The following is a 22,836-nucleotide window of genomic DNA, read 5'->3' on the forward strand; positions in this document are numbered from 1 at the left end:
CTTGGCAGCTGACGAAAAAAGGGGGAAGGTTCTAGTTTGTGTTCTTTTATCTCAGTTCATTAGATCCACCATCTGTACAGTGGGGCCAAACATGATTCTCCCTTTCATGCCATTGGCTGAGCATTTAAGTACGTCTGTTCGTGGAAAGTGCATAAAAAGAGGGATGTTGAGAAAAAAAGGCAAGTTTTTGAACTCTCTAAAAAGCAAGTGATGTCATTAGGGGTCTGTCGGGGCAACGGAAGAAAAAAAGTCCAAACAGAATCAGATTGTGTGAAAGTAGCGGCAGGGAGAACTTCCGCTTGCCTTGATGAAGACAAGAGCACAGCATTGTCGCAGCACAAACAAGGCGAGAGGTGCAAAAAGTCAGCGCCGGCGCTACAGTAGTTGAGGCCCCGTCCCCCCTCGGCCCTGGCTGGTGCGGGGCTAGTATTTTATATTGACAGATGTGCCGTGTCATTGTAGTTGAAAGTACCCAACTGCGTGGACCCAGTCGTCCGTTCCCTGCTTTGTTCCAGGCAGCCCTCGGTGCTGATTGTTCAGTGCTAACACCATAAATCAGCTCTCCATACCGCAAAAAAAGAAAAAGAAAAAAAGGATGTGGTGAAGGTAAAAGGAGGAAAAAAGGTCCCTAAAGTTCTAAAAGAGAGGAGCTGTACTTTTTAGCTCCTGATGCACCACTAAGCCAGAGATCAAAAGTACAGTCAGGTTAGCAGGGGTGGCACCCACGTGAAAATGTTGCTCTGTACTGTTTATTTCAAGTTCAGGCCTTTGTCAATTTTTTTTTTTGTCCCCTAGACCCCAACAGTAGCTTTCTCCGTATTTTTGACTTTCATTTGAAGGGCAGTTAATTTCGTAACTTTAGTTCTCTTTGTTTCCATTGAGGGCAATATGTATACATTTTGCTTGACAATTGCCTTTGAAACATGAGCCAGTTGCCTCTGTGCAGCGTTGCGTGTATGTGGGTGGCTTTTCTCTGCCAAAAGGCTTGAAGAGATTTCAAATTAATGACCCCGAAATCCAAGTTGATTCAAAAGCGTCAATTCCACATAAATCATGCCACCCTGCAGCTGGTATCGTGAGAAAGCGGTGAAGCGCTCGCAGAGAGTCGTCATTGTCTAAGATCTTGGCCTTTCGTAGCTGTACTGTCACCTGGACAAAGTTCCATGGCTTTGTATGGTATGGAGCATTCTGGGAGTTTTTTTTGGGGGGGGGTCGTGACAGGTACGTATTGTATGTGTACATACATGTATAGAAAGTCTAAACTGAAGCGGTCTGTTGTACATGTACTGCCTGACATGCACTGCACATAAACGATAAATACAGAGAGAGAGACTTATTTGTTGCCAAAAGATTTTCTGCCCATCTTTGCAACTGTTGTTTTGCTGTGTCGTAGAGAAGCAATACATGTTTTCATCTGACCTTGGGGAGGGGTGTAGTGAAAAATCCTCCAAATAGTAACAGGGTCGGATGAGGCTGTAACAAGATATTGAATCAGAAGGACATTTCAAGAAATGCTAATCTAGACATACTCTGGACTCATAGCTTTCACAGTGACATGTGCCTTAGGGATTGGTAACAGCCCATGGACTGTGCGTGACCAAGAGAGGGCGCCTTGTTAAAAGCCGGTTCATACTACAGGCAAATGTGAATGCGAAGCAAATTTGACACCGCAAAAGAGTTGCTGCAAATTTTCGCTTGAGTTGAAATGTGTTCAACTTTCGCGAAGTAGCTGTGCAAATATTTGATCAGATGTCACAAATTCGCATTTTGCGGTAGCCTTCACGCCAGGTACGAACCGGTCTTTACCCAGTAATGGGGGGTCGACGGAAGAGCTGACCTCTGTCGTTAGTCCAAATCATGTACCCAGTCATTTACATGTAAGTAGAGAGTATTGAACATTGCAGTATTTAATTGCATGTCACCATAATCACTCACATCCTCTCTGTCTCCTTCTCCAGGGGAGCAAACTCTCCATGGTGCACCCCAGTGGGCCCTACCCACCATCCCTGGCCCATCTGATGATGTATAACCAGGACCACTACCCCCCAGGAACACCTCCCCCACCCCATCTGGCAAGCGCGATAGAAGTTGACGCAAAGACAGGTGAAGCAAAATTTAAAATTGATTTAATTTTACCATCCTATCAATTGAAATTAGCAAAGAAGCCCAATGATAGAAAACTAAGTGTTGGAAGTCTCCTTGTAAAGCAAGAACTGTAAAGCTTTTTCTAGCTAATTTATTTTACAGGTTGATTTTTTTTGTGTTAACAGTTAAATGTGATAGTGGCAACTCTGCATGATTTAACGAGTGAATACATAATCTAGAATGCTAGCCAGACCTTTTCCAGTGAGCTAGAAGTGGGATTAAGGTGAACATGCTGTAATTTTGTATTTCCAATTCCGTTTCCCGTCCTACCAGTTCTTTTTCATCATGCTGTTAATGGCACTGCCTGTATCTCTCTACCAAATACAATGGAAAAATGCATGTAATTTATGCACATTTTGTCATAAGTGGATCATATGCAAACATGTACGTAATGTAACCGACTCCGATGTTTACAGCGTATTACATGTTCATCTGTACACACATACTCTCTCGCTGCCTTCACTGTATGCCACTGCGCAGCGTCTGTAGGCAAACAGAGGATGTTGAAAAATTCTCCCCCCCTCCCCCCAACGAGCAGCTCGTGTGCAGTGTCCGAATGCTTGCATCTCCAAGCAACCGAGACTCATCTGCGTCTGGTTTACCTCCCTGTTTGCCATATTGAGATGAATTAGGCCGCAAATCTCTCAGTTTTGAAGACCCACGCATACATTTCAACGTGCACGTATCTCATTAAACTGCTTGTACGTTTACCTTGCTCTATTCTAATAACAACTATTATGTTGGCCTGGACTCGAAGCCGAGAAAAAAAACAAGACCCACCGGCACCAGGAGGTCGTTGTCGCGTTGGTCATGACTGACCCATCGCGACTCATGAGATACGGCTTGTCCATTGCAGTCCATCCTGTGTTTACCATTACATGTACTGATAACAGTTATTTCATCAAGCTTATTTTCGTACATTTTCTATCTTGAAAATTCATCGTTTGCAGAGGAGTTTCAGCACTCCCCCTCATTCTTTCAATATGGGGCGATTCACAACAGTGCGCCCCCAAGAGTCTGGAACGCATTGGCCAATCACAATGTGCGGAATCTGTCGGACCCAATGCGCGTTCAAAAAGGATTGACAAATGTCGCGCGTTGTGATTGGCCAACGCGTTGCAGACTCTTGGGGGCGCACTATTGTGAATCGCCAGTATTTGTACAGGGTCGAAACCACTGGAAGCTGTCCAGATTCTCCCTGAAATAAAGAAAAATTTGTTCTTTTCAATGCTTGTATATATATATATATATTTTTTTTTTTTAGCATTTGCACCAGAACGTTTGTACATGTACTTGGTTTGCTTCACCAGTGTAGTGTTGCTGTAAATATGAAATTTGTTGCCGTCAAATTGGTGTTCATGTAGATATTGACTAGAGAAATCATATTTGTATCAGAACTACTGACTGACGCCACTATTGGTAGAATTTGACCATGGCTATGATAAATTTCAGCCTAAAAATTGTCTGCAGATTACGGCTGTATCTTTTCTGAGCTCGCATATAAACCTTACTACAAGGTGGTGCAGTTACAATCAAGCCTGAGGATCTTAAGTGAACAAGAGCCTTGAATGAAGAGAAATTTGGCTCTTGGAAATATGGTCGAAAAAGATTGGCACGGATGCGTGGAAGGGATCAGAAATGAGTCCAACTCCATGTCCAAGGACATTACAATACTCAGTTTCCTTAATTAACCCCCTAGGGTGTATGTAAAATTATATTGAAATTGGAGGATTTGGGACTATTAGGGTTAAATATTATCAGAAGACCACATGCTTGAATGAGACCGGTACCATGTTACCGTATCTTTCAGGTTGAATTCTAACTTTGCGTTTCAGCGCACAAGGTAGACTGTGGTTAAAAGGCCCTGCACCACTGCTGTGATATGAGAAGGGGAGCGATGGTGTGATATATACATGCCCACATTTAGTCTGGTCACCATGTCATTAACCTTTGGTCCTCTGGCAGCTTTATTGCGGCCAAGAAAGAATGGCATTGCATGCATTGCAGTGTTTGCTTCACCACACATTTGAGGAATGGCCCATTTCGAGGGAGAAAACTGGATTTGTAATCTATCAAACTGTTTACTTTGAAGAAATGGGGGGAAATTGCCGGGTGGAAACTGTTTTGAAGGCTTTTGGAGGGCGAAAATTAATTTGGTATACAGGTTCCCGGGTATTTTGTAGAGGGATGGGTTTTGTGTTATTTTAGTTTCGTTTTGTTCAGTTGTACATTTAATCATTAATTTCAACTGCCATTTTGCGGGGAAGACATGGGATGTGGACTGACATTGCTATTACTGGAGAGAATTTAGTACGGGTTGCACTGTAACCGAATGCGGGCCCACAGAAAACAGTGGAAAATCAGACAGAAACAGCGCTACCTGGTGACACTCAGGAACCACTTCAAAATGTGTGTTTCACAGGAAATTCAAGATTATGGCCACAAGATCAGTTTTCTTTTCAGTTGGTAAGGGTTCACCAGGAAAAGTTTGTTCCTTCCGCAAAACACCCCCAAAATAGTCAAAACTCTGTGACAGGTCTGAACGTACCCATCTGCCTCTATTTAAAATAGGCCTGAGTTGGAAGTTTTTGTGAACGAAGGTTCTCTACAATCAGTTCCAATTATTCCATCACTTTCTGCAAATAACCCTTCACATTACAACACATAAATGAACTTCCTCGCAGAAATGTAGCGATTTAGTGGAATGCACTCTGCCCATACAGCAGCTGTGCTCAAGCATCACAAATTGCATCATGGGATATTTTCTGCTGTCCGTTTCTCCCACCAAGAAATTTCAGATATTTTCCGAAACACTGAATGGTAAAATGTTCTCAGATTTGACTGCCGCCGACTAATGAATCCAGATCCAAATTTAGGCCGAGGATCAGTAAAATGAGAATCTTTGTGAAGCTGGTCACACATGTACCTCTCTTGTGATAGACCGTACGATACAATCCGCTTTGGTTTCCTGTAATTAATCATTTTCCGTCTTGATTGTACCAAACAGGTATACCCAGACCCAGGCATTCATCAGAACTTCCCTTGTACCATCCACTGTCTCCTGGTTCATTAGGCAATGTGCCCCACCACTTAGAAGTGTACAATGTGCCTTGGTAAGTATGGGAATCAGGCTTGTTAGCCATCAGAGAAACACAGAGGTGTCAGATGGTGAGAGAAGAGAATTTGTGGACAGTTGAGTATGTTGAATTTTCATGCGCAAACTGGGCAATTGAACAGCTAGCTAATGTACCAGTCCCACCGTGTTATAGAAAAATACTGCAGTTGAATGTGCGGTGTATCGTTGTCATCTAGGATAATTCAAGATACCTGTATATAACTGAAATTTTGATCAGTCAGTTAAACCCTTACCTGTCATTTTTTTTAATCTTTTGGATGGTTCTTAGAAGCTACATGTAAGTGCTGCATGAGGGGACCCAATGCCCGCACATGTATTTTTGCCAGATCCCTAGTTTCGCCAGTTGTTGTGAAGTGTGGTTCGTTTTCACAGTAAATGGCCAAATTAGGGACCTGGCGATAGTAGAGTCACGGATGTTTATGTATTCTTGAGAGAAAATAAAGATGCATTGAAAAATTTACTAGAGCGGGATAGAACACCGGACCAGCACTGTACCAACTTAACTACCCAGCCCTGTGTTGGCGGTTCTTCCCATTTGTCAAACTGTTTGTTTAGGGATACGTGTAGATAGAAGCCATGAAACCTGACACACCATATAGCCAGGGATCATGTCCCACAGGCAAGATGCAAGCAACGCGAGCAATGCCACAAAACCGTGGATGCGTGGACGTGGATTATGCAAGAAGGATAATAGCCCTTATTTGCAAATTCAAAAAGTTAAACTGACTGTTGAGCTTACTGAAGAAAGAAATTTGTTCATTTCAAGATGAACCTAAGTGAGCAGTAGTATTGAAAGGAAACTACTCATCGTATTAATTAACCTGTTGTTCTCCTCACTCCTTTTTTTTTTTTCTCTTTCTGCTTCAGGCAAGGCCAACCCTTTTACCCCCTCACAGGTGCTCTCAGGTCCCCCTACCCAACTCTCATCAACCCGTCGGGGATGTCACGCATCGGCCACCCTGGCCTGCCCCCACCCCACCATGGTATGGCCGTCACAGGTATCCCGCACCCGGCTATTGTCACGTCGGGCACGAGGCAACAAGACACGCAACAACAGAGTAACGACAGGTGCGTACATACGCTGCTCCTTTCACTGATCAGTCCTTTATTCAGCTCTTGAAATTTGTGAAAATGTGCACAGATGAAGTTTTGCGACACGGAGATATTAATATGGAATATTTGTTATTGGCCATTTCTCTTCATCGGCGCTTGTGTAACTTTGCAAGCACTGTTTGTTAGCAATGACTGAGATCTTTTAAAAACTTCGTAAGACTATGCAGTTGGAAGTATAGTACCCATTACCTCTTGCTTTATAGTACATGTATACACGTCTAGACTCAGTCTGGCAGGCTTTCCCAGCTAGCTGTTTAAGGTGTTTGAATGAGTAACATTAGGTTCTTGATTTCCAGTAGGCTTGTGAATTTTCTGTTCGCAAGATTGCAGACTGCAGCAAGTTCCAGTATTCAGTGCATAACAAATTATGTCAGGGTAAAAAAATCCAATCTTTTCAATCGTAAAAATTCGCCCGAGCCCATGGAAAAAGTGTCGCCTGAGGGAGTTTCTTCCTGGGTCAGTGATCAGACTGATTCACTCGGCCCTTAGATTTTGAATCTTGCCTGCAAGTGTCCACGGAGATTAAAATTGGCACAGCTGCTGACTGACATCAGCATTCATCTCAAATCTCACCACCTCCTCTGCCCCGCAGACAACCCCCACCCAAAGAGAAGGAGTCCAAGCATTCAGACAAGCGGCGGCCGCCACACATCAAGAAGCCACTCAACGCATTCATGCTGTACATGAAGGAGAAGCGAGCGAGTGTGGTCAAGGAGTGCACGCTCAAGGAAAGTGCTGCCATCAACCAGATCCTGGGAAGGAGGGTGAGTCTGAGTTTCACAGTCCATGTTGTCTCTTCAGTGTCCAAATAGATGACTCAAAAACGATGTGAGGGTTTTTACTGTCCTTTTCAGAGTAAAGTGCTTCCTAAATTGTTTTTAAATTTACTAACTTTCTCTCTTTTTTTGTTGGAAGAGGTGCATGTTACACTTTTCTTCAGAAAGAATTTTAGAATGTGAAGCATACTTTGAGTCCAGTTTTCAAATATACAGCAAATCACAATTTCAGACAATCCGTGGTTCCCCTCCCCTCAAAAAAATTGGCTGAAAGGGCAGCTGGAAATTGTCAGGTTTCACCAGGACCGTTCAGCTAGAATCCATGATGGTTAAAGACTTAATCGAATGATAGGATGGCTCATGTGATCGTGTCAAAGGAGAAACAAACAAATCCTCTAGCATCAGATGTATGGAAGGAAGCCAGTTCTGTCTTGAGAATGAATTTCTTGGACACATATCTTGGCATTATGTGTAGCTGCTCTTTCAACGGTAGACTGCATGTTATTGTGTCCGTTAAGCCTTTCCTCTTGTTGGCCACATGCGGAGTTTGTAAGAGAAGGATTTTCTGTGAATGCGCACAACAGAGCTTGGCTCAGGTCTTGCTCAATCCCCGATGTCACTCTTCCCTTCTGCCTTTTGTTCTCCCCAACCCCCCCCTCCCCCACCCGAAACTTCTGACGCGCAGAAATTGATTTTTCTCGTGCGTGCGTGTGTGGGTTTGAAAGGGTTAATTTGATTTTCTCTTTTGATTTCTGATCGATTCCCCGTCGGGGACAGTGGCACGCACTCTCCCGGGAAGAGCAGGCGAAGTACTACGAGCTGGCCCGTAAGGAGAGACAGTTGCACATGCAGCTGTACCCCACCTGGACGGCTCGCGACAACTACGCAATGCACGGCAAGAAAAAGAAGAAGAAGAAGGACAAGAACCCCAGCGACAACTCAGGTACGCTCCCCCCCTTCGCTGCCGTTCGCCTCCCGCGCCTTTCCCCAAACTGTTTCCAGCCATCATCCTTACCTACATGGATGGAGCGAGTTTTCACAACCCGTATTCATTTGTGTGCGTCGGTTTTCTTTGTACGGAGAAAAAGGGGTGTATCTTCATACATCTTCATCATTATTTCTTCCAGTAGACATGTAATGATATTAGACTGGAGATAATTGATTCGGCTACCTACAAATGAAGTTTGATTTAAAAGAAGAGAAATAGTCCCGTCCCCCTGCCCTTCTCCGCCCAAAAATCACCAGCTAATGATACTGTCATTGCCACATGTTGAGGTCTAGAGACGGTTAAGCTGTGTACAAATTCAGCTAATCTTTAGAGGCAAGAGGGGCCCACTCTGGTGTGGTCTGCCATATTTCGGTCCAGTCAGAAGTCTGTGTGTGTGCGCACCACAGGCACTTACCAGGCAGATTTGACGGAGTCTTTGGATTGAAGTGTCATTTCGTAGTGACCATGACCGCCAACTCTTTGAATGCCTGTTGGTTTTTTGTTTGTTTGTTTTTCTTGTACAAATTCCAGAAATCTCATCTGGGAACTACCAGTTATGGGCTAGGATTTCGTAGCCAGTTGGGTACCAGCATCTGTGAATTTTGTCTTTGCACTTTAAAAAAAAAAAAAGTAGTTTTTCCCCCCCTCACCTGCCACCGAGTGATATTTTCCCCCCTCGGTTGGACACTTTGTGCTGTGATTTTGGTTGATCTCCCTGTCATAGTGGATTTCTTGAGTTTACTATTTAGCCCCTGTGGTCATGCAGGTTGCCCAGAATGTCAAACCCTTTGTGCCGGTTCTAGGTGCTTTGCGAAAGATGGGAAGGAAGAACCTATAGTTGCTAAAATTCTGCTTCTCTCGATTTGCACGTACCGCAGAAAGAACTAGCAACGGGATTCTTGGCCAACTTTTACGTTTCCCCCCCTTTGCCGGGGCTGATTGGCTCCCTGTTTATTCATTAACACAGACCAGGAACCGTTTAGCGTCTGGCAAGGGGCCCCGGCTGTCGCCAGAAGGGCTTAATCATTAATTTCATTACAGCCCCCAAAATTGCCCAAGCCAGCCTAGCAGCACATTCACACGTACACGCGCGCGCACACACACCGCGCCAGGGACACTCAGCACATTAAGTTTGTGTTCTCGAGTTGTTAATGTAGTTGGCTGACGCCAGTGGTCAAGTTGCCTGGACTGAATTTAGTCTCTTTTGATTTATCATTCTTTTTCTTCACTTTACCAGTGTACTCACTTTCAGACCCTTATTTTGTTATCAAGCGTGACCACTGTTTTTTTATCAGGCAGATCGTATGCGTGCCTGGGATCTTTGCAATTTTTAACGCAATTTGCTTGAGACAGCTTGCAGACATAACATTAATTTTCCCACACTGTAATCTACCTAATTACTCAACCTACATTTGGAAGACCAAAAAGCAATATTTCAAATTTTGTCACACCCTGTAGCTCTTTGCCCAAAACATTTTTTCTCTGTAACAAAGCCTGATTATGCCAGCATTGTCGGCCTTAAGAATTTGAGAAACCAAACCCGTAAAAATGGGCAAACAATTAAACTACAAATAAGTACAGGCTCATGCGAGACTTCAATTAAATGAGGACTCCCACTGAAACTTGACACATTGTCGACTGTACAATTTTACACCCTGTTAGGAAAATTAAGACACTGTTTGGGGTTAATTTTCAAAAACGACTCTAGCGCTACTGGATTGCAGTTTTATAATCACCCACCCTTAGAAGCAACACAAAAACATCAGCAGATGGTGTGAAGGGTCGACGTACATGTGATAGACAGATATGATATTTCTGGTGTCAAGTTTAAACAGCTACATTTTTATACGAGTCATTAAATTTCACGATGCACCACCAGACACAACCCTGACGGGTTGGAACTTGAATGAATTAACGGTTGAGATATGATTTGAAGAAACTGCATTTTGACTGGAAATACCAAGGACAGTCATTGCTTTTTTTCCCCCCAACTCTCTTTTCTCTTGTGTATTGATCGACTGAGACTCGGGTTTTACACTTCATTGATTCTCTAATCAGTTGAACTGATGTGAGTAAATCTCGTCACAGAGTAAATATTCCCAGTTGGAAAATTGTTAGTGCAAACCACTTTAATTGAGTTACAGAATGTTTCCTCTTTCCCTTGAACAATCTGAGGCGTGTTGAAATTCATGTTTCTGAAGCGGTTTGGCAATTTTTTTTCCCTTGTTCTTTGTGTGTGTGTGTGTGTGTGATTGTGGGGATTGGGGTATTCAAGTTGTGTGGGGGGAGGGGGCTTGTTTCAAAGGAAACTGTACAAATTTTGATTTGATTTACAATTCCAATCAGACCTCGTGCAAAAAAGGGAGGTACAGGTACACTGTATCTCTGCAGTGAGACAGATTTTAGAAAAAGAAATGTCTTGAGGCGGGATCTTTCAAGCTCAGCAATCTGATCCAACTTGTGCTGTGAACAAACTGATCCGTTTCTCAATTTTGTGCTCTCTCCACCCCATTTTCCCCAAACAAACGACCAAGGAAAGAAACAAGCAGAGAGACAAATCCTCGAAGCACTCTCTTAAAATAAAACTTCACGTTAAACAGCACTTTATTTCAGCATGGCCATAGTGTTTTTTTTTTTGTTTTTGACCAGAAGTGCTACATTTTGTGATATGCGGGGTGTTCAATATTTCATAGGAAGGGACCCCAGGGGGTGCCAGAGACAAGGTGAACATCCCACTAATCCCACTATTAATCTTCCCAGGAAAAGGTTACTCGGGGTCAGAGAGCTGGCGCTGTCTTCGGCCTAGATGGAGGAAGGAGAAAAAAACAAAAGAAAAAAAGCTTAGTTCTGTTTATAGGGGTGCATGCAAAGGGTTTGGGCTTCTTTCTTTGCCTGTGAATGCTGCTTTATGTTTGATCTGGAAAAAGGGGCTGTTATCCAACTAACCGGAATGAGGGGTGTTTAGAGATATTATTCTGACTGGTTAAACATTTTCTTGGCAGGTTTTTGGGCAGTGTTTCAGTCCTTGTTGAGTAACTGTGCTGTTCAGAGATTGTATAGCCATGGCGAGGGAGTTGGGATCTGTTTTTAAGGAGGATACCATGAAACCGTAAAGGGGGGGGTGAACTGGGTGACATTGGGGTTAAAGTGGTTAGCTTCCCTGCCCCCTCGCCTACAACTCTCGCGAGGGGGCAGAACGTGAAGGCAGAGCCACCGCATTGTTTGAGGATGTCTTGTGTCCATCTCTGTCAATAGTTGTCTTGTTTCACCGAAGCTCCTGTTTTGTTAACACCTGGGATGCATTTTGTTTCTTCAAACCGGAAAGAAAAGCTCCACAGTAACAAGCCGCCGTTGCCAAAGCGGCATGTTAACCATTTGGATTTCTCAGATGCTCATTGTTAATATTCCAACATGATGCCAAAAACGGATTCACAATTGTATTCTTTTGAGTGTTCTGGGAAATGGTGCGTTTTGAAAGCAAACACAGCTTGTTTGGATATCTAGTCAACTGGATTCCGTTGGAGTCACACTTAAGTCAAAGCTGATCCACAGATGCCATCGTGATCCAAAGCCATCGTGAGTAAGCATCAGGTAATGCTGTTGGTGGGTGACTTTCATTTTGGGGAGGGATTGCTGGGACTGATGAAGGTGCTCTGATTTCATGCTATATCCCTCCCCCCCCCGCCAGTTTTGAGAAGCAGTACTTTATGAGAATGCTTTATTTATCCTGCATAGTTTCCTGTCACTGCATTTGATACTCGATCCATGATTGGAAAAAAAAAAGTAACTTAGGTTCCTATGATACAAAGAAAATGTACGATGGACAACAGCTCTGTGGACCGGAGGCAAGCGATGATGAGATAAGGATGCAAGGAGAATCTCGTAGGAGACGGGGGTCGAACGACAGAGAGGAGGGAGAGAGTGAGTGAGATGGTGGATAGAGGGGATGACCGATTCTAGAGGAAGACGAACAACGGCGACAGCGATGAAAAATAGCCACTGTCCTCCCCAGCGTTATTCACAACACAAATTGGGGATCAGCGGGAGATCTTTCAATCTTGCACTATCCCCCCCCCTTCCATTGCAGTCTGAGCACAGTGTGGATTTTCCCCCTGATTCCTTTTGAATAATCCAACGGAAATCGAATCGTGCGCAAAACCAACAGCCATCCATCATACGCCAATCTCCTCTCTTGTCCGTGGCCTACGGGTAGTCTTGGAAGTATGTGGGGAGGGGGGGTTCAGATCTCATACGCTCTCTCTCTTTCTGGCTCAATTCATTTTTTATGCAAGAGGTGATAAATTTTGAAACATTGATTTGTGTGCCGGTGCCGTACTTGTGCATGTGGGTGGGTTCTCAAGGAAAAGGAGTTGGGCGTGCATAAATACATGGATCTCTTTAAACTGTTTGCAAGATGCGATGTACCGTGATACGTTGTCAGTTAAAGGTCATGAACCATAACCTGTAGCGCTAAAGGTCGGACAGTAGTAACCAAAAAGGACTCTCACTTCATACCACTTGCCGGCAACAAATTTCTGAAAGGATCTTGAAACAGATCTTAGACCACATTAGGTACACGGAGCTACAACCACAACCCAAATTAACTTGCCCTGGGCCTTCATTTCTAATGGCATCGATGTCGTCTGAGCATCACATTCAAGTGGACATTTGTCTCGGCTATCTGAGGTACATCATTGTTTCTGAGTTGAGCAGAGTGCGAGTAATTCTATGTGAGTGCAAGATGTTTACATTTACCCACATACGTCATGCTGAAAGCTGTGGCTTCAGCACAGACAAATCTGAGGAGACGCCATTCCTGCGGGGACATCGCACTCACGCACGGGTTTGAACGTGAGCGCTTGTGCGCATTTAGCAAGTCACAACACCCGTTTGGTGGGAGAGAAATGCAACGCCCGCGTACCACCTGCGTGCACACAGGATGGCCCCTCAGTAAACGCTCCTGATACTGGTCGCCGGATTTGTCAATACAGTGTATGGGGCACTTTTTTTGGGGGGGCGGGTACTTGTAAGCAAGCCGAAGGTCATCGAAGTTCAAAGTGGCATTGGGAAAAAAAAAACAGAGCTGGCCCTCTTTAAACCAGCCAAGTGCATCATCCAGTCAACCCCGAAGTGAGCTATCATCTGCCTTTGCGTGTGCCCTTCCAAGTCTTGCCTAGATCTCTTAAAACATTCATAACCGGTTGCCGGTGCTTCATTTAATTATTCACCATTTTGGAAGACAGAGGGGTGAATTTTTTTTCTTTTTTCTCTCAGCTATGAGTCTCCAACTGATTGAAAAGGCAAATAATCAATTGTAATGTGTCTAATCAGGAATGCCAAGAGGGAAACGTAATGCATGAATTTTGCCCTCTCGATCTTAGAAATCACAGAGCTTAATCATTGTTGTTTTTAGCTTGGCCCAAACCAGTAAGGAGACTCGTGCCTCTCTGGCGGGTTTCTGCTCTGATTTGATGAATAATTTCCAGGCATGAGTTGTCTTAGAGATGTCAGACAAAAGACACAAAGCCATGGAAAGTTTGGTCTGTAGCATTATAGTGTAGAGTAATTTTTGTTCCAATAAGCCAATGTGTGTGATATGATACAATGTAAAATGCAGTGTAAGAAGATGAAAAAAAGGAGGCTTACTAAAGCATTTTAAGTCCTTGGAAGCAAGTTTTGATCGCTTTCCCAGAGAATATTAGGTAAAGATAAAAACCATTCTGAGCATGAAAAATATGACTTTGTCGGTAACTTGTGTTCATTTTTTTTTGGTAGTTTTGCATTTACTTAGAGGCTGGTTTTAGGTTAGGAATTCAATTTCTCTTTTGTAGCTCATCTCCATCAAACCTGGAACGAGTGAGCGGAGAGCCAAACAAAGAGAGAGAGCAGAATCCTTTCAGATTATTTTCCCCCCTTTCATTGACATCCTGTGTCCTTCCACAGACTGTGGGAAAAAAAACAACAAAGAAATACAATTTTTTTTTGCCACTCCGAGGAGGGCCTTTTCCCTCTCTCCTTTGATATCTTCACTCTGGCCATCGGCAAAAGAGATTTGTATTATTGGGTTAAGAAGTCGTCCAATCTGGGTTATTACTGCTCACAAGATTCCTCCATGGAATTTGGTGGATAAGTTTTTTTTTCTCTTTTTTTTTATACTTCTTTTCTTCCTTTGCCCATGGTCTCTTATTCCCAGACCCCTTTCCTTTTCCCCCTTTTTCCCTCGTCTTTTCTTTCTGTTGTTCTTACTCCTCCTGTCTTGTCCTAGTCTCACAAAGAGACATTTGTTGCAAAAGCGAAAGTGTGCTGCCGGACATGTGTGCTGGCTCGGCACCGCATGTGTCATATCTTCTTTTTGCCTGCTTTTTTCCCCCCCCTTCTTTTCCTCCTTTGTGTTTGTTCAACCTCGGCCTTATGGGTAATCTGTGCTTAGGGGATCCGCCCTGGGGAGGGGTTTCATATATGGGGGAAAAAGGGGGAGAGAGAAGTGGGGAGGGAGTCTCGTCGAACTCCCCACAGTATCGCCTTACTTCGGCTGGAAATACTCTGTTGTTTTTGGTGCATGGCCGTATAATTTCCTCACCGAACAAGATTCTCTCTTTCCCCCCCCCCCACCGTCTTTCGTCTTCCCTTTTATCGGTCTGAAGAATCCTGTGTTTGGCAAAGAGATTGCTGTCTCATTCTACCCTGGCGCGGAGTAGGCCTACCGGAGGAAGGGGGTAATTTGTGTAATGTTTGCTTGCCCGTGGCGCTAACCCCGCCGAGGATTCGCGGGCGACTATTTAGAAATGAAAGCACAATTACTAAGGGGGTTGACATATGAATTGCTTTATTCGGCTGGCCCACTGCTATCCTGTAATGCAGGAGATGGTTTGACGAAGCCAGTGCAAGGGTCAGGGAAGGGGGGGTGAGTTGAAAGCTAGGGGATGTCCGGCAGACGTGAGGGGGTGTATTGTTTTGCAGTGTGAAAACTAATTTGGGAAAGTCAACTTAAAGAAAATGCATTAAACATATGTCATTGAAGAATGCTGAATTTATGATTGTCCAACTCCCCAAAAAGAAGAAAAATTTGGTTCTCTTTTTTTTTTACTTATATTCTGGTTCCTGTTGTTAAAGAATGACAATTTCAGACACCCTTTAAAAAAAAGTAAAGAAAGAAAGATTTTTCAGCTCTTTAGCTGATTTCAGCTCTTTCTTGTTTTGGATTTCAGCTTTTTTTCCTCACTGGCTGTGTACAAAAGTAGAGGAGATTTTCACAGTTCAGCTTCCTCATGCCATTTTTCCAGCTGTTTTCAGCTATTTGTATCATTGGTCAATCTCACCCCTGCAAATGGCGTGGCTTGGAATACTAAAAAATGATAGATGTAATAAGAAATAGTGATCACTCACCCTCCGTCAGGGGATAGCACTTGCACAATTGATTAGTTCTTGTAATTTATGACTGCCCTGGCATTCCTAGACAGTGGAATTATCAGCAGTCGCATTCCCTCGTCAGTTACATGCAATTTGCTTTGGTTAATGCGAAAGTGATTCTCTGCTTCATTTTCGCGGAAGACCTGGCAAATATGCAGAGCTGTGCGCAGAGAGAGTAGTGCCAACTTCAGACTTTGTGTACCCAAATGGCTGTTCGTTGTGTGTTCAGTACAGCATGCAGCCATTATGTGCGAATTGTCCATGTTCACTGACCCATTATCCACCATTTTGGTTCCAATAATTGACGCTCTCGTGTTGCAACTCTCTCTGTAAACGGGTCTGACCATATAATGGGATGGGCAGTGTTTCGACAACAAAAAAAGAGGAACCTGAATGTTGTTGAATGGGAGAATCGGAAGTGTAGAAGTGAATGTTTCTTGGAAAAGAATGTCAGGTTTTTGTGGATGATATCTTGGTGTGGGTGCTCTTGTTTGTTGGCGTTTGTTTTGTTTTTTTGCATGTGCGTTCTGCAGGTAGGGTTGAAGAAAATAAAAGCATTTGTGTCCCCAAACCTGTATTACAATAATTTGTTTCCCAAGGTGCAACTCTACTTCAGCAAAGATCATGACAGTGGGAGAAGAGTAACGCTCAGTCGCTGGAGTCAGTTAGGACAAGTATTTTATGAAACACAGTATCACCAAATGCTGTGCAGTTTCCTGGGAAAAAGTGTAGTGGGTCTCGGGATTGGAATAAGCAGTTTAGTAAACAGCCCTTGCAAGTCTGTTTATTATGTAAGATCGGGATTGCGCCCTTGACATGAGGGTACCATGAAAAAAATTGTCCTCAAGGAAATCAGAAATTCTGTCCTTTCATCACTGCATTTTTCAGTTCAATTTTTTTTTAGGGGGGGCAGTTTTTGGATCAAATTTGGTGTTTCAATGTTATTCCATGTTTCTGTTTAATTCCATAAAATCTTGTGTTACCCATGGTCCCCCCCGACCAGTGTAGATTTCACGCTTGTGTTGTTTCTCCTGAAGGTCATATTAAATGTGACCGTGCAGTTATATTTTTAAGGCCGCATTGGCTCACTGTTGCCAACGAAGCACGGGATACTTTCCTACACCAGCTTGTCCCGAACACAGTTCATTGCGTGGCTGGCTGCCCAGTCGGGATCCGTTCTGTGGATTCTTTGGTGTACTTTTTTCCTTTCCTTATCCTCCCAAGAGTGGGGTTCGGCTTTGTTCTTGTGATTGATGATGTCTACATCATGGTTGCCCTGGTGCCAGCACCACCTGTGACTGTCTCCTCTTCGCCGGCCAGACAGATTTATGGTGTCGTGCGGTTTGTTGCTCGCTTACTATGTGTCTCTTCGACATTTCAGCTCTCCTGTATCCGTGTGGCTATTCTCTCACAGGAGGTTTTTGGTGTGGCGTTCGTTCGTTCTTTTTCATCGGATTCATGCTGTAGATAATGTGGACTCCTTGCTTTGTGCCATTAATACCGCAGGAGACTTGTCAGAGAATCCTTACTGTTATTTCCAAACCCCTGCAAATTTTTCTTTAGGCTTTGATATCTTTAGACAAATAAACACTATAACTGGCAATGCAAAGTGTACACAGTCTTGACAAGTTCCGTATGCTTGGAACAGACAGCTTGCAAAAATGAGAACCTTTATTTTGTTTTTGCTTTATTTTTAACCCTTTTTTGGGGCTCAAAATTGGTAAAGTCCTTACGCAGCTGCAGCGTGGCAGTCAAGAGGAACACGGGGGTGCATTAGTTTTATTAGGGGCTATCAAAATCATACGCTTTATGGAGGCTCTACCTTTGTGGGCTCTTTCTGGCCTAGCCCATATTTTACAGATAGCTGCTGGTTGTATCCTTGCAATGGGCCAGCAAATAGGTCCAAAACTGCCTGCGCAGACCACAATTTTTTGGACTGCCAAATTCTCTGGTATTAGAGCATTTGCGGCACGTGGTCTGGATGGTTTGTTCATTAAGGAGGATGGAATCTACCAGCTGGACTGCCAACTTGTATTTCTGAAAGTATCGGACCAAACTGGGCCCTCCAATTGCACTATCTTGCAATAGAATGTAGGTATCACTTTTCAAAATAGCAGTTGGTCTCAAGACTGTTTTGAGGGGTGGTTTTCTCTGGAGAGAAATATCTTCAAAAGTCATCAGTTAAGCCACTGAAAATGGAAGGAAAATGAAAGATGAGGAAGTGAGCTTTCATTTGATATGTGTCTCTTGAACACCTGAGAAACTTGTATTTTCCCTGACTTTTTGAAGTGTGGATATTTATCACTGTCGTCTATGGCAGCATATGTACTGGTCTGTAAATCAACAGATGTACAAGTTCTGAAACAGCCATGTTCAGAAAATTGGTCAGTTGTGAACAAAAGAGCCTGCACATCTTCAGTGACTCGCCAGCTTCAAGGAATCTTGTTAACATAGTTTTAATAATTCAGTTCAACAGGTTTTTTCCTCCCCACTTGTTAGGCAAATGTTTGCTGCCCCTATGCGCCCCCCAAAAAGTTTTTTTTCTCTCCAGAACTAGTGAGAGGAAACTAAAGTGGGATCTGCATTTACAAGTTGGTTGCAATAGACAGAGGTGGGAGGAACCGATTCACTGTTCTTGATCACTAACAAAATCAAAGGAGGCTAGGGGAGAGAGTGTTGCACTGAGAAGAGCCCAAGTTTTCTGCCGATGTGCCCAGCGTGGGTTCTGCTCTGACAATGGGTCATGCACTGTTGGCCACACTCAACCACAATATCAATAGATGCATTATTGTAATTATCGGAACAAGGTCTGTTTACCTCTCAAAAAGAAAAAAAAAAGTAGGAGGGAATAAAGGAAGAGGGGGAGCTGAAAGTGCAGTCACACTTTACCTAAAATAAGCAATTTGAAGAGATTTATTCGGGATTGGTGACTGATTTATGCCATGTTCGTTTCTGACAACTTGAGCCACCTTTTGACTCTGTAGGACTGGCTGTTATTTTCATTTCTTTTCCTGCTTTGATAACGGGTGTCACCTGTTGGCTCTGAAGAGGAGTGGGGGGAGGGGCAGTTTGGGAAAGGTCACTGTACTTCTTGAGGTTTTTGCCACCTTGCACCTGATGCATGACTTGTTTACCAAAAATTGCAATATTGGGGGGTTTATTTCACTTGAGATGTGTTTTTGTTTTTTTGGTGGTGTCATTTTTATATGTGTTTTTCTAAATTGAGTTGTTCCGTCAGGCATTTACCTTCCATTTTGTTTGCCTTCTGTCACAACGATACACTTCCCAAAGAGACATCACGGGATGATAAAGATGCCAACTGGGGAGAAAGTGGGCACACGTGGTCAGGGCCAGATTATGCCAGTCTCATTGTCGTCATTTACGAGCTGAGTACTTCCGATGACCTTGTCTTTAAAGGCGGTGACAAATCGAATAGAAAATTGACAACAGTTTATCCAGATATGCTCCAGTGGGACCCTTTTTCTGCCAACGATGTTTATAAACACCCACTGTGTATTTATGAAATTGTTTTATTCTTCGTCCCCCCCTCCCCCGGGCATTAATTGTTTGATGTTTTCTTGGAGAATTGCTAAAAGCACTGTTTGAACTATCTGCTGCTAAAACCTGCCACATTGTATCAAGTTACCTGGCATCTTGGTACAAACTTGGAGGGCATCTTGGTACAAACTTGGAGGGCATCTTGGTACAAACTTGGAGGGCATCTTGGTACAAACTTGGAGGGCATCTTGGTACAAACTTGGAGGGCATCTTGGTACAAACTTGGAGGGCATCTTGGTACAAACTTGGAGTTTGCCAGTAGTCCCACATATGAGTTTCATGAAGGTCAAACAATTGTAAGAGCCTTGAAATGATTCTCCATGCTAACTGGACTAAAGCCAGAATTACAGTGAACATACTCAGGATCAAACCAGGACTCTGATTGGAATCTCTCTTGAGTCACAATTTCAGTGACTCAAACAATGTGACTCTTGACTCTGACTCAAACTCAAACCAAGTGATGCTTAAATATCAACAAAGTGACACATGATATAGATTTGAAGTCAGTGACTTTCGACTTACACTCAAACTCAAGCCAGCTGAGTCCTGACTTGACCCGGACTCATGCCAAATGACTCTTGACTCAGACTTAAACACAAACCCAGTGACTCAGAGACTGGTACTTGAACTCATGCGCTGCCTAAATGATTCACTTAAAATTGACTCAGAATGTCATGATTGGGAATGGCAATTTTAAAAGCTGCAGAATAGAGCCCTGATGGCGCGCTTCTGGAACCCTTGGATAGGAAAAATAACATGCACAAATTTTAGAATTTAACTTTTTTATTTAGTTATTTCTTCAAAAATCCAACTTAAAAAAGCGGCTTCGGTAAATATTTGCTAGTGTATCCATTTATAGAAACTGAACAATTACTGGGACTAAAAGGGACGTATGCTACCAAAAATTAACCCATCACCTCGTTAAGTCTAAAATACATGAAGAAACGTAAATCTTTGCAATCTCAGTTTCATGTAAGCAGGGGGAGTGAAAACAAACATGCACGAACAGGGAGACCTGGGTACGATATCGCCGGACGTGAAAAGTCGTTAATAATGAAATAAGTTTTTTTAACCCATTTCCAGGTGACTTTTCCTAAATATTACTTGAGGAAAACAAAGGTAAAATTCCAACAAGAGTATTTTTTTGGGGTGATTTTAGTTAGAAATCATTCTTCTAAAAATTACTCAACGTGATAGGACAGCCCCCATGTGAAATCCCCATAGGTGGACCGCACAAGGGTTCTGGAAGCTCACTGTGTGACCTTTTACTTTCAAGCTCTATAACACATAGGAGTTTATGGTGGCTTTAAACAGCCTGTGGAAGAAATTCCAATCTTCCTCCTCCCATAAAACAACAGTATTAAATGCTGGCTACTATGGGAGGAGTTGGGCATTTGCTTTTGTGTTGTACGTGCACCGCAGCTGTTTCATTTTTATTTCATGATCATCGGGAAGATGATTGAGTTGTCCTGTCGCAGCAGTGGGGCAGGATAATTGCTTATATGATTCAGGGACTCTTTTTTAATGCTTAAAGAGGCCCTTAAATGAATTTCCTCAGTACTTAAACACATTGTGAGCAGAAGTACACACTTGCATGCCTGAAAAAAAAATGCCTGACAGCCACAAGACACTCTTTGGAGTGCAGTTTTGTGTGCCTTTTTCCCAGCTTTAATAAGTGACCTGCTTCTCGCTGACACACAGGGGACTGTTCTTACAACATAGGAATTTCTGTGTACAAACTGATCCAAGGCTTTTGTCATCATGCATCCAAATATGTTTGGTCGAAAAACAGTGTGCCGTAAAAATGTACACAGATACTGTGCCTAAGCCGGGAAGAAACATTGTGTCCAAAAAGAGAAACATTGTGGCTAAACAGAGAGATCAAAGAGGAGAAAAATTAAACTTCTACCCAAATTTTTGCAGTCATTAATAAATGTCAGTTCCGTAATCCTACCCTTGCTTGATGCCTGGGGGTTAGCCTTGATCCAGGCTGCAAATCTTGAGCTTGGGGGAGGGGCTCCCCAGGCCTTGAGATGTGAAGCCCCTGGCCTTGAGCCTCTGGATTTCAAGCCACAATTCTTCTCTTTCCACAGCCAGTTCAATTCACTGAAGTCCTGAAACTAAAAACCCAATGCTGGAGTCGGAGTCTTGTGGTTCAAAGATTCAAGGCTTCCGAGTGGAATCCCCCAAAGCCAAAGATGGAGGGGAAGCCATCGCTCACACCACAGGCCGTTTACATTTGGAATAAACCTTTTAAACTTGGGACACTTGCTTGCCAGTTGCAAAAGGGGGGGGGGGATGGGTACTAACTGCTTATATAATGCTGTGCACAGCCCCATGACCCATGAGGCGTATGGTTAGGGGCGTGTTGTAACTAATGAGCACTGTCCAGCGTACGTTTCCAAAATACCTAAGCAGCAACAGTTGGATGATGCGGTCCGTGACTATTGCGAATGAGTATTGTATTGTTCCATTCTGTATACTTCTCCTCAGGGGCCATCCACTTTTCCATCATTTTTTTCCTGGGTGTGCAAAGAGTGGTCTCATTCTGTAGACCACCTTCGGCCCTCGCAGAGAATACAAAACTAGAAAGCAAAGGATGATACCTGTGCCAGACTTTGATTGCATCATGGGTTTTGCCCTTACACCGGCGACGTTTACTTGTGACAATTATTAATTATTATTATTAAATTCAATTTGTATAGCGCTCATTTCATTAAAAAAATGTTCAGGAGTGCTTAACAATATTAGAAAAAATACCTATTAGAACAACTATTTACAAAGACCCAAAATAATTAAAATAAACACAATTTAACATTGATTTAAAAGTTTAAACCAAACATGGTGGGACTTCCACACGCGGCCAGCACCAACTCTCCCTCCAACGACCCATCGTACGTCCAAGACCCATCCTTGTGCCCGAAAACTGGAAGTACTCTCCAAGAGAACACCCAGATTCTCCCAGACAGGGATATACAATGTATATTCAGTGTTCGATAGCTTTCGAAAAAATTCACAATCTTACTTCTGTGAGACTGGAACCCAAGCCTCCACGATGGTCAACATTTTAAATAGTTTTGAAAGGCATACATGTACATGAACAGGGAAAGTTTTTTTTTCTTTCTTTTTCCAGGGCGGGTCAGGAACCAATTTTTATTTTGTGTGTGTGTGTGGGAGGGGGGACAAATTTTTCAGAGGGCCCCCAAAAGGGAGACTGCATTATTTAATTTTTGGCTTTATGGCTTTTTGTTTTTTTCACTTTGTGGCCTTTCTCAGGGTAAGGCTAAATTTGAGGGATTTTTTTCTTTCCATGTTTTTTGGGAATGAAGGGAAATGTAAAGAATCATCTGTCATTTGGGGGGGGGGACGTGGTCCCCATTATGACCACCCTCCCTCGGATCCGGCAATGAATGGAGTTTTCATTTGCAAGAACATTCTAGACTTTTTCTCCAACATGTCAGGACCTTTCATTTGTTTGATGGATGTTCTTTGTGATCATTTCAGAACCGTCCACTCCAAAGAAATGTCGAGCTCGCTTTGGCGTCGACCAGCAAGAATTCTGGTGTAAGCCCTGCAGGTGCGTGAGTTGGTATTTTTAAAAACTCAGTTCCACCTTATTCATGATATTTGAGAGTCTAAGTTTTAATTTTATAAGAATCATTGCTAACGTTTGAATGTTCTGTGTTAAATTTTGAAGGAAAATTTCATGC

General features: G+C 43.2%; 1 protein-coding gene across 1 annotated transcript in view; it reads left to right on the forward strand.

The window, feature by feature from the left end:
• Window positions 1-22,836, forward strand: part of LOC110984316 (transcription factor 7-like 2) — a 93,239-nt gene that overhangs the window by 64,433 nt on the left and 5,970 nt on the right. The window contains exons 4-9 of the mRNA XM_087149178.1: window positions 1,959-2,103; window positions 5,153-5,258; window positions 6,149-6,349; window positions 6,987-7,158; window positions 7,948-8,113; window positions 22,631-22,703. Of these exons, the coding sequence (XP_087005304.1) occupies window positions 1,959-2,103; window positions 5,153-5,258; window positions 6,149-6,349; window positions 6,987-7,158; window positions 7,948-8,113; window positions 22,631-22,703 (863 nt within the window). The remainder of the gene's footprint in view (window positions 1-1,958; window positions 2,104-5,152; window positions 5,259-6,148; window positions 6,350-6,986; window positions 7,159-7,947; window positions 8,114-22,630; window positions 22,704-22,836) is intronic.

The sequence above is a fragment of the Acanthaster planci genome, linkage group LG19 (genome assembly GCF_054643075.1).
Source record: "Acanthaster planci isolate LZ-2023a linkage group LG19, COTS_SCS, whole genome shotgun sequence".
Classification (NCBI taxonomy): Eukaryota; Metazoa; Echinodermata; class Asteroidea; order Valvatida; family Acanthasteridae; genus Acanthaster; species Acanthaster planci.